An 11,779-nucleotide genomic window follows, 5' to 3' on the forward strand; every position below is an offset into this window, starting at 1 on the left:
TACTCCCTTGGTATACAAGAAGGGAGGGAGGCCAGAAAACCATGTCGTCCCTTTCCTTCCTCCATAGGGCCTGCCTCCGCGTCGCCCTGCTCCCGCTCGCGCCGCTGCGGGCTCCCCTTCGCCGCTCTCATCTCCCGCGGCCTCTCCTCCGGCTGCCTCCCCGGAGCGCCATGAGCTCCGCCTCGTCCAGGATGTCCCACATCGCCGCCGCCACCGCCTCCGGCGCGGCGGGGGAGTCCAATGACCCGGCGGCGGCATCCGGCTTGGCCCAAGAAGACGACGGTCGGTGCTGCTTCCTTTTATGCGAGAGATCGTTGGTTTTTTGTTACTTCTTGTAGTGGGGGATGGGGGAAGCTGTGTGGGTTTAGTGGATTGGAGTGGCTTGGCTGGGGAGAGATTGGAACTTTGGCCCTGGATCGGCTCCTGGAAAAGATAGTAGTTTTCATAAGTTACGATCTGGATTGCACTTGATAGGATTGTTGTGTATAATTTAGATTAATCTGGTTTGTTCTGGTAAAGATCGGATCACTTGCCCTCTCGAGTTCACTTCGGTTATTATGATTTGGTTTGCTCGCCAATAGCGCAATACCACTATCCAGAGCTTGGTGAATTAGTCTGTTTTTTGCAGCGAAAATCATGTCACTGAGTAGTATTTATGCTGTGTGTAGCTCAGTAAGAGATTTGTAGGGTAGCATGCAGCTTAATAAGAGTCTGTTGACTTTCAGTTGCTTACCTTTGCAAGTTAAGAGACTTTCAATTGACATTCAATGGCGCTCGTTACTAGGGAATTGTCTTTGTGTAGGACCTTCAGTTGCAATGCATGATTTATCTAGGAAAGAGCATAGTTGTTCCATGTGAATTATTTGTTCTTTGTGGTTTTTGGCTCGTAGTTGTTCCTTTGCAAATATTTTCCTTGAACGGAACTGTATTTTTGTTTCCGCCAATCATACAAGTTTTCTTTTCGTGCGCCCGGTGAAATCTGCAAAGTGCTGCTTGAGCAGACTTTGTCCTGCATTTAACTCTGCATGAAAAGATAATATAGACACTGGTAGAGTGAACAGTGATTTTTGTTTACATATCATCCAGATCTTTCCGCGGCGCTGGGCTACCGCCTCCCCCCAAAAGAAATACAGGACATCGTTGATGCACCGCCACTTCCTGTGTTGTCATTCTCACCAAGCAAAGACAAGATTCTTTTTCTCAAACGTCGAGCGCTGCCACCACTATCTGATCTTGCAAAGCCTGAGGACAAACTTGCTGGTGTAAGGATCGATGGCCATTCCAATACTAGAAGTCGAATGTAAGTAATGTCAATGGTTTCTCAGAATTTCAGTCTTTGAATTACTTCATTTCATTTTTACAAGTTCACCGTTACGCTTTACAGCATGTCATAGATGGAAATCTGATTTACCTAATTTGCAGGTCTTCCTACACTGGAATAGGTATCCATAAGCTAATGGATGATGGAACTTTGGGGCCAGAGAAATTGGTCTATGGATACCCCGAAGGAGCAAAGATTAATTTTGTTACCTGGTAAATTTCCAGATATTTGTATCAAGTAACTTCCATCATTTCTTTTGGTACTTTTTGTAATGGCTCGTGACATGCAACCATGTGAACCAGGTCACATGACGGTCGTACTCTATCATTCAGTGTTCGAGTTGAGGAGGTAATTGGTTGGATTGACTCTGATACAAAGGTAGTTATTGTGTTATCCATGGTTCACTATAACAGACTTCTTTGCAAGCAGGAGGACAACAAAATCAGCAAGCTAAGGGTATGGGTTGCAGACGTGGAATCTGGAGAAGCAAAGCCACTTTTTAAATCTCCTGATATTTACTTGAATGCTATTTTTGACAGGTGAATGTTTCTAATATTTCTATGCCTGCTATTTTGATTGTTTCTTCTTCCAAATGATTGTTTCTACTATTTTGCAGCTTTGTATGGGTTGATAACTCTACTTTGTTAGTCTGCACCATCCCTGTATCACGTGGTGCCCCACCAAAGAAGCCATTAGTTCCAGCTGGTCCAAAAATTCAGTCTAATGAGACAAAGAATGTGGTCCAAGTGAGAACTTTCCAGGATCTTCTAAAAGATGCATACGATGCTGATCTATTTGATTACTATGCAACCTCACAGCTCATGTTGGCCTCTTTGGATGGAACTGTGAAGCCAATGGGGCCTCCTGCTGTATATACATCCATTGATCCATCACCGGATGACAAATATTTGATGCTTTCTTCTATCCACCGTCCATATTCATATATCGTACCCTGTGGAAGGTTTCCAAAGAAAGTTGAATTATGGACTGCAGATGGTAAATTTATTAGGGAGCTTTGTGATTTGCCCCTTGCAGAGGACATACCAATTGCGACGAGCAGTGTGCGCAAGGGAAAACGTTCAATCTATTGGAGGCCAGACAAACCTTCAACTTTGTATTGGTACGCAAAACACCACCTGATGACCGATGCATTATTTTTTGGTTTAAGCCTAAAAAAGTAGCATCTGCCTGGATAACTGGTACTACCTCTGTCCATAAAAAGATGTTGCAAGTTTGTCTAAATTTAGATGTATCTAGACACTCTTTAGTGTATAGATATAGATACATCTGAATTTAGACAAATCTCCGACATCCTTTTATGGAAGGAGGGAGTACATGAAAGCATTCTAACTATTAGATCTTTCTATGTACAAACTTTGCTCTATAGTGCCAAATATACCGTTTGGCTTACTATTATTTTCATATGATACAGTAATTTGAGTTGAGAATGTCTTTTATGTGTTGAGAATATCTTTGTCAATATATCTATGATATGCTAGTGTTTTATGTGTTATTTCTTTTTCTAGCTTGGTTTAGTTTATCCTTCTTTTACATAGGGTGGAGACACAGGATGGTGGAGATGCAAAGGTAGAGGTTTCACCACGTGACATAGTTTACATGGAAAATGCTGAGCCCATAAATGGTGAACAACCAGAAATTCTACATAAACTTGACCTTCGATATGGGTATGTCCTTTGAACTTCCTATCCTTTTGCAACTTGTGTACCAAGTAATTAACTGTTCTTGTCCTGTTCTTGTTCTGTTGGTGCAGAGGAACCTCTTGGTGTGATGAATCTCTTGCTTTGGTGTATGAATCATGGTACAAAACTAGGAAAACAAGAACATGGGTGGTCGCTCCTGATAAAAAAGATGTCAGTCCACGAATTTTATTTGACAGATCTTCGGAAGATGTGTACTCTGATCCGGGCTCACCAATGCTGCGAAGAACTACCATGGGAACCTATGTTATTGCGAAGGTCAATAAGCAAGATGAAAGCACTTATCTCTTGCTGAATGGAATGGGTGCCACACCAGAAGGAAATGTCCCATTCCTTGACTTGTTTGATATGTATGTCCATATCCATGAATCATTTCACTTATTTTCTGTCATAATATAGTTGTAGAATGTATTCCAGATGCCAGCTGATGCCTTTATTTTCGCAGAAATACTGGAAGTAAAGAGAGAATATGGGAAAGTGACAAGGAAAAGTACTTTGAAACTGTTGTTGCACTGATGTCAGATAAAACTGATGGGGATCTTCCCCTTGATCAGTTAAAGATACTTACATCGAAGGAATCAAAAACAGAAAATACACAATATTACCTCCAAATTTGGCCAGAAAAGAAGAAAGTTCAGATTACAAATTTCCCCCACCCATACCCCCAGCTTGCTTCATTGTATAAAGAGATGATACGGTACCAGCGGAAGGACGGGGTTCAACTTACAGCGAACCTGTATCTACCTCCAGGTTATGATCAATCAAAAGATGGACCTTTGCCATGTTTAGTTTGGTCATACCCTGGTGAGTTTAAAAGCAAAGATGCTGCTGGACAAGTACGTGGTTCCCCTAATGAGTTTTCAGGGATTGGTGCTACATCCCCTCTGCTTTGGCTGGCTAGAGGGTATGATTTATCTTTCTGATCTTCAAGAGTACACATGCCATTTATTCCTTATTGCAGTTTCTCACGATAAAAACCTCATCTGCTCCCTTAACCTCCAAATTTAGCTGAAGTTAAAATTTGGACGCATGCCTTTCAAATATATTCCTTTGTGGTACACAGTTACACACTCTCACTGACACTTCTGTTTGCAGGTTTGCTATTCTTTCAGGTCCAACAATCCCGATTGTTGGTGAAGGTGATGTAGAGGCCAACGATAGGTGTGTTTGCTATTTTTGCCCTATTCCATTCCCTTCTATGTTGACCGATTTTTTTGGTGTTCACTGTACTTGTACATGAAACTTATTCTCTTGTTAACGCAAATTGTTTTGTAGTTATGTGGAACAACTAGTAACTAGTGCAGAGGCTGCCGTTGAGGAAGTTGTCAGGAGAGGGGTGAGCCTTTTGTAATTCTTTTTTGTGAGCCTTTTCGGGTAATACCTTTGGAGGGTTGCACATGATCTCTTCTATCACTGTTTTTAGGTGGTTCATCCTGATAAAATTGCTGTTGGTGGTCATTCCTATGGTGCATTCATGACAGCCAATCTCTTAGCTCATGCTCCTCATCTTTTCTGCTGTGGAATTGCTCGTTCTGGAGCTTACAACAGAACTTTAACTCCATTTGGATTTCAGGTATAAGCAAATGCTGAATGATTTACCACCTGTCTGTTGCAATGTCAGATGTTCAGTCTTAACTGCCTGCTTTTTTCTGCAGAATGAGGACAGAACACTCTGGGAGGCGACTAGCACCTACGTGGAGATGAGCCCTTTCATGTCAGCAAACAAAATTAAGAGACCAATATTACTTATTCATGGAGAGCAAGACAACAATTCTGGAACGCTGACAATGCAGGTAAAGTCCTATGGACCAAGACATCAGTTGCTTTGCACAAGAGTCAGCACTGGTCACCTTTGAACTACTACACCATCTCTAATGTCTGAATATGTTCTAATCACAAATTCATTTAGGCATGTATAATTTACCTTGCAACTATATTTGCTTCCATGTGGAGGCTGTACAGTCGATAGTTGGAATAACGTAGGTTGACACTGTACCAAGACCTAAGAAATTTGATTTGTCATTCCAGGTCTTGCGTTAATAAATGTGTACCTTGCACGTCTTACATAGTAAAGTAATGCTTTGGTTTGCGCTGTTTGATAGGCTGTATGGCTAGTTCATTATTTCCTGCTGTCATGCATTGTCTTTTGAGAAAAAGTAGTTTCTACATTGTTATGGATTGATATTTTGACCTAGTTTCCATGGGATTTCTTAATTTCCTGGTCAGTGGCTCATTAGTTGATTAGATTTAGATGATAGTTTTGTGTAACCTAACCTTTTCCCCCTTTATATTTCAAATACAGTCGGACCGATTCTTCAATGCCTTGAAGGGTCACGGTGTACAGTCTCGTTTGGTAATACTTCCTTTCGAAAGCCATGGTTACTCTGCCAGGGAGAGCATTATGCACTGTCTTTGGGAGTCTGATAGGTGGCTGCAGAAGTACTGCGTCAGTGGTACTAGCAAAGCGGATTCAGAGCCAGCTTCTGATGGTGAAAGTAAAACATTGTCAGCTAGTGGTGGTGGAGCAGCTGTTGAAGGTCTAACCTCTGACGGGTTCTCATCAACACCGCGATCGCTTCTGTGGTAACTTTCCTCTTATTGCTGCTTCTATTATGAAGCTAAAATCCGTTTTCTTGCGTATTGTGGCTAAGTTAGTCTGTTTGCTGCTAGATTTTTTTTACTGATGTTCAGGGGGAGTTGGGGATGAACTACCAGTCCACCACCATCATCTCAGATAGGACATAAGTTCCATGTAGAGCAATGCACCAACGAACCAACGATTGACTAAGTCTTAACCAATGTAGCAGCGACTACCCATATGCTTATCTTCCAGATACCCCTGGGCAACCACATTCTTGGCACAGCAGCAGTAGACGTCGCCATCTCATCACTGCTGCTGTGGTGGCAACTGGGAAACTGGTACAATGAGGAGGGAAATGGGGAGCCATGTACAGTAATTTATGGAAGCAATGATAAGGTTTATTAGAAGCTCTGTTTATCTTGTAGGATTTTTTTATGGAGGGGCGGGGGGTAGCAGAATGATTGATAGGAGAGTGATACAGCACTCACCGTGTAATCAGTTTCCAAAGCACATTGAAACAAATGAATTTTAGCAACTTCTGTATCGTGTTGCTTGTACTCTAGCTGTCTCCCTCGGTTAAGTGTGCATCCGTCCATGTTAATATTTATGTTTCTTTGCTATTTATGCTGCCTTGAGTTGAGAACATGACAAATTGCCTTCATCTCATGCAGATCAACTGCTGTTAAGAGAGAAAAGTTCAAGAAATAATGTACGGGAAATAAAATCATCAATGGACAGCATGCAGATGCGCAAAAGGAAAATAAGACGTGCTGCTGAACTTGTATGAGCCGGTCCTTCCAGGCAAGTCTGGACTGTCATTGTATTTTGACAGAAGCTGATTATTTGACAGATTTGTGGGGCTAAGGAAAGAGTTTTAAAATTGGTGGATATTTTGGCTTGGCTGGATTCACTCAACTGTAATTCTGTTGCTGGGAGGCCAAAGATACTGTAATTCTTCCCATGATTGATGACTATGTACAGGTGTAGACTAGTGCATACCATTACCAGATCAGTAATCTTTTGGTCCATCCTGGGAGGCAATCGATGGTATGTGAATTAAATTGTTTCTCGGTGCCCAAACTGGAGAGGCGTGTATGCACAGCAGTGGGTTAATTCATAGGATATATTTCCTGAATGGAAAATAAACACTACTCCATCCATTCTACACTTGGCTCGTTGTCCTCGCTCCCGACACCCTGGACCGAGTTGAGTGGAAGTGGAGCACAACGGCTGAGTACTTCGTGAACACGGCTTACAAGGCTTTCTTCCTTGGGGTTGAATTCTTCCCCTACGCAAGACCATTTAGAAGAAAGGGAGCCCTAGAAGAAATGGGCCCTAGCCAAGTGCAAGATCCACATCTAGCTTGCAATGCACCGGCGCATTTTGACGGCGGATTGCATGTTGCGGCATGGTATGCAATTCCACTCTAACTGCCCTCTTTGTGAGCAGGCCCCAGAGACGGCGGGTCATCTCGCCCTCGGCTGCGTCCTTGCTAGAGAGGTTTGGTATGCCACGCTCCAACACTGCAACTTGACGCCCTTAGCTGATGACATGTTGATCTAGTGGTGGCCGACTCAAGGCGACTTGTCCCGCATCAGCTGAGGAAAGGGTTTGACTCCCTTGTCCTCCTCATGGTCTGGACACTATGGAAGGAGGGGAACAACCGCGTCTTCGAGCGCTCGGTGGAAACTGCTCGAGCTATCTGCAAGCGCATCACTGAAGAAGTAGAGCTTTGGAAGTTATCGGGTGCGGTAGGGCTGAGCAACATTTGGAGATAGGCTTCTAGACTCTTTGGGGCGTTATACTCTCTCGGCATGCTCGTGGTCCTCCTACCACTCAAACACGCCTTGTACCCGCATTCCCTTATGAATGCCGGAACCGCTGGAGTCTGCTCCTTTTTCTTCTATAGTACAATAACATGCAAAGCTTTAGCGTGTTTGCAAAAAAAAAAGAGTATTAGTTGTCACAGATTTGAATGTATCTACACAAAATGCATATACAAAATGTGTATTGATACATCAAAATCAGCGACAACTAATATGGAACGAAGGGAGTAGATTGTTCATTGATGCTCATGGTACCGATCGTGTTTCAAGAAAAGAAAAACAAACACTTGCGTTGTAGACTCAAAATCGACCCTATTTGCTTGTGGCTTCTTCCGCCTTATTTTGGGGCAACCCTAGGTAGCGGTCGCCCGCCAGATCTGTTCCGAGCGGTCACTTCCGCGTTTCCAGAATAGGAAATTCAATCATCGTCCCACGTTTCCACGAACACGCGCCCTTCAGTAGCCCCAGCGAAACTGTAAACCGTGCATACCAACTGAGCTACGTGAGTTATTTGTCATAAACATAGACTTACCATCTTTGTACTAGTACAATCAACAATACAGTAGCACCACTAAACTCGTTATAGATCAGAAAAAACATAGCGAGCAAACCGAAGTTAAATCAGAAAAAAAATGATTTAATTTTACAATTCCCTGTCAAATGCAATATGATGCATGCAAAATTTCACTAAAAATATTGGGGACCCTCTCTATTCGTTATTTAGCAATGTTAATGTGAAGGATTTCTCACAATTTATCAACCTCTCCGTTCGTTATTTATCAATAGTAAATGTGAAAAGTTATCGACCCCAAAACGTAATTTTATTTAGAATATTTTTGGGACTTTTTTATTTCTCAAATTTATCAATGCATCTGCCTGTTATTTATCAACGGTAAATGTATAAAATTATCGATCTAAAAAACTAATTTCACTTAGAATAATTTGAGAATATTTTTAACACTCAACTTATAAACCCATCTACCCATTATTTATCAACGGTAAATGTGAAAAGTTATCGACCCAAAAAAGTTAATTTTATTTAGAATATTTTTATTAGCTCACAATTTATCAATCTCTTTGTTTGTTATTTAGCAATGGTAAATGTGAAGAGTTATCAACCCGAAAAGTTAATTTTATTTAGAATATTTCAGAAATATTTTAGCACACAATTTATCAACCCCTCCGCTCGTCATTTATCAATGGTAAATTTGAAAAGTTATCGACCCGAAAATCTAATTTTATTTAGAATATTTTGGGGACATTTTTAGCTCACAATTTATCAAACCATTTGTCAGTTATTTATCAACGGTAAATATGAAAATTTATCGACCCGAAAACACTAATTATATTTAGAACATTTTTTGGTCATTTTTAGCTTATCAACCCCTTACACCCGTTATTTATCAACGGTAAATGTGAAAAATTATCAACTCAAAAAGTAGTAGTTTATTTAAGTGGAAAGTAGTAGGTTATTTAAGTTGCAAGTGACAGTTTATTTGAGTTGCAAGTGATTTTCCCACCCGTTATTTCCCCCATAAAATCCACTGCCCCGAAAAAGGGAATTATAAAATTTGATCCAAAGGAACATGACTTAGTGTACGAAATAACATAAACAGGAATTGTTAAAAGAGAATAGTTAAAAGGGAATTGGAAAGAACTTTCATAACTACAATGTATTGTGAACTATATAAACTTTCATTTATATAACACAGGGGATAATGATACAGATGGTTAGCATGTTTGTCGAATTTATACATACCTTCGGGGTTTTGAGTTCAAAACCATCTACCGTTAAAATAATTTTTAGACTAAAAAGGACAACAGTAAAAAAAGGCATACCCAGAATTAGTGTTACTGCGCGAAATTAGCGAAATTATTGCTTAACGGATTTAATGCGAATCGTAATTAATGACGCGTGGACAATTGGAGATTAACTACTGCTAGCGATAGTATGAAAGGAAGATCCGTGCGGGATTAGGCATACCCATAATTAACGTTAATGCGCGAAATTATTTCTTAACGAAATTAATGCGAAACGGAATTAATGGCGCGTGAGTTTACTACAGTAGTAGTACTGCTAGCGAAAGAAAAGGAAAGGTCCGTGCGGGATTTGGGCACTAAAAACGCGTGGAGTTAATGACACGAAATTAATGATTGCTAAATGACAAAAACGGAAGCAGCGTGCGACCATCAAACTCAACCGCTCGCGCGATCGAACGCGTTAAAGGGAATTCGCTTATTTTGTGTGCGAAGGATACGGTTGTATTTGATTTCGTCATGCGCATTCAGCTGGTGCAGTGGCCAGTGGATGGAGGCGTCCGCCCGGCGCGATCGTCGATAGGACGATATGAGAGCATCTCAGGTCAGCACATTTTATTGGTCTCAGTTGCACGTCTGTGATGACCCAGCGTATCACTGTATGGTGTAGTACACAAGTCGTTGACATAACATAAGTGAAACACAGTTCTACTCATATTACATCTCTCAGAGTGGTACAACAGAAACATATGCGAGTCCAAGGTATGTCTATAGAAGGATACACAAACAGTTTACAGATGTGGTAAAAGTTCAAATAAATCTCCAGAAGAACGACTCGTAGTCTAACTTATTGCTAATTCTAGCTTAAGAGCTACTTGGCTTGCTATAGACATCTAGCTACTCAGGTGCTAGGATTAGGAAAATGTCCCCTTCTATTACTAGTCTAAGTTTCCACTCTAGCTAATGCAGAAGTTGACTCCATTGACTTCTTTGATTGTATTCTTCATCTTGTTGCAGTTGACTCCTTCGTCTTCGAGTTCCATGGTAGTTTCTCTTTCGGTGCCTCCATAGCTAAGCAGGGGATTTAAGAGTGGGATGAGTACGAGCGTACTCAACAAGTTCATATTAGGAAATAGGTGTATCATGCACTAGCTACAGCCACGGACCGAGAAAGTCATAGGCGAATGCAAGTTTTCATAAACATTTCTTCAAAAGGTTTATTTTATTCTGAAAACTATGCCCGTCAGTCTTCACAGGTTGAACAGAACTTCACGGAGTTCCTTTCCTGCCGCGTTCGTAGTTCCCTTCCCGGAACAGGGAGTGACTGCCACAATTTGATACCCTCTGCAGAGGTGCGTTACTTTTTCCATAAGAGACCTTATCCTTGATACCAACCAGGTGCGCTTTCCCGTCCATACTTCCTTGGTGTGGGGCCAGGTGTAAGATCCAAGCCAATCACTGTCTTCTCTGCGACCTCGCAGACCCACCCTTTTGTAAGTCTGTCCTCCCCTTTATCTATGGGTAGACCGGCCCAGGCACTTGTTCGCACCTATACCATTAAGGTAGACCGTTCCGAACAATTCATGTGCCCTGTTCTATACACCATAGATAGACCGATCCGGACAACCCTTACAATGCTTCATAGACCAATAATAAGTCTGCACTCTCCTGTATCTAATGGTAGACCGTGACGGACCACATGTCCCCATATTTACCAAAGATAGACCGATCCAGGCAACCCTTATCACTAGTCCGTTGGCATGCGAGAGGGAAAAGATACAGCTGACTTCCCCAGAGCCATTATAGATCTTATGGTTAACGCGATATGTACGGCGCTAGAATCACTGGACGGCATTGGTACTTAATCCTAGATGAATAGTACCCGTGCAATGGAACCTCCATGGTTCCATTGCCCACCACATAGTCATATTCATAATTGCAAAATAATATTTGCTTTTCAATGCAAGAGTGATAAGTATAGTACTTTGCATATAATTTGATATAAATAATCAAATGACATGAGCAAGCGGTGAACTTGCCTTTCTTGACTGCAAGATTATGCAGGCAAAAGCTTCGATACGTGAGAACTCCAAATTCTGAAATACCATCATTGTCCGGTAAGGACAATGTTTAAAGAACTGGCAAAGATGCTATAATGCATAATATGAGATGCAATCGTCTCGAGCGTAACCTAACCTCGATGATTTAGGATGGATGAGTTGTAAAGATTTATTTGGGTGTGTTGCATAAACAAGTGATATAAGACATCATAACGATCATACACATAAAGAATAGTGGTGGAACAATATATAAAGAACAGTTGTCAATTTTTAAGTTCTATGATGCATGGTTGAGGATTATATGTATTATACTTCAAAAGAATAACTTTTGAAGAATATGTTGATGAAGAAATAATAAGTATTTCAAATAAGGACTATGGCTTCTAGGGTTTGATTGACATTTGTACTTCAAAAGAATAACTTTTGAAGAACAAGTTAGATAAAAACAATAAATACTATAAGTAGGAGATATGGGCTTCTAGGGTTTACTATTGGATTCATTTAGTTTACTAATA

General features: G+C 41.1%; 1 protein-coding gene across 2 annotated transcripts; it reads left to right on the forward strand.

The window, feature by feature from the left end:
* The first annotated feature begins 26 nt into the window (after window positions 1-26).
* Window positions 27-6,681, forward strand: LOC124702222 (probable glutamyl endopeptidase, chloroplastic). 2 transcript variants are annotated; one of them, XM_047234347.1, is made up of 15 exons: window positions 27-282; window positions 1,087-1,300; window positions 1,423-1,533; window positions 1,624-1,669; window positions 1,751-1,860; window positions 1,938-2,441; window positions 2,878-3,006; window positions 3,093-3,389; window positions 3,485-3,943; window positions 4,135-4,200; window positions 4,315-4,375; window positions 4,463-4,612; window positions 4,695-4,832; window positions 5,342-5,622; window positions 6,292-6,681. In XM_047234347.1, coding segments are annotated over exons 1-15 (2,808 nt in total). In that variant the 5' UTR covers window positions 27-41; the 3' UTR covers window positions 6,293-6,681. The 2 variants fall into 2 exon arrangements, with proteins under 2 accessions (XP_047090303.1, XP_047090302.1); XM_047234346.1 differs by lacking the exon at window positions 6,292-6,681 and having other exon boundaries at window positions 5,342-5,626.
* The last annotated feature ends 5,098 nt before the right edge of the window (window positions 6,682-11,779 follow it).

The sequence above is a fragment of the Lolium rigidum genome, chromosome 3 (genome assembly GCF_022539505.1).
Source record: "Lolium rigidum isolate FL_2022 chromosome 3, APGP_CSIRO_Lrig_0.1, whole genome shotgun sequence".
Classification (NCBI taxonomy): Eukaryota; Viridiplantae; Streptophyta; class Magnoliopsida; order Poales; family Poaceae; genus Lolium; species Lolium rigidum.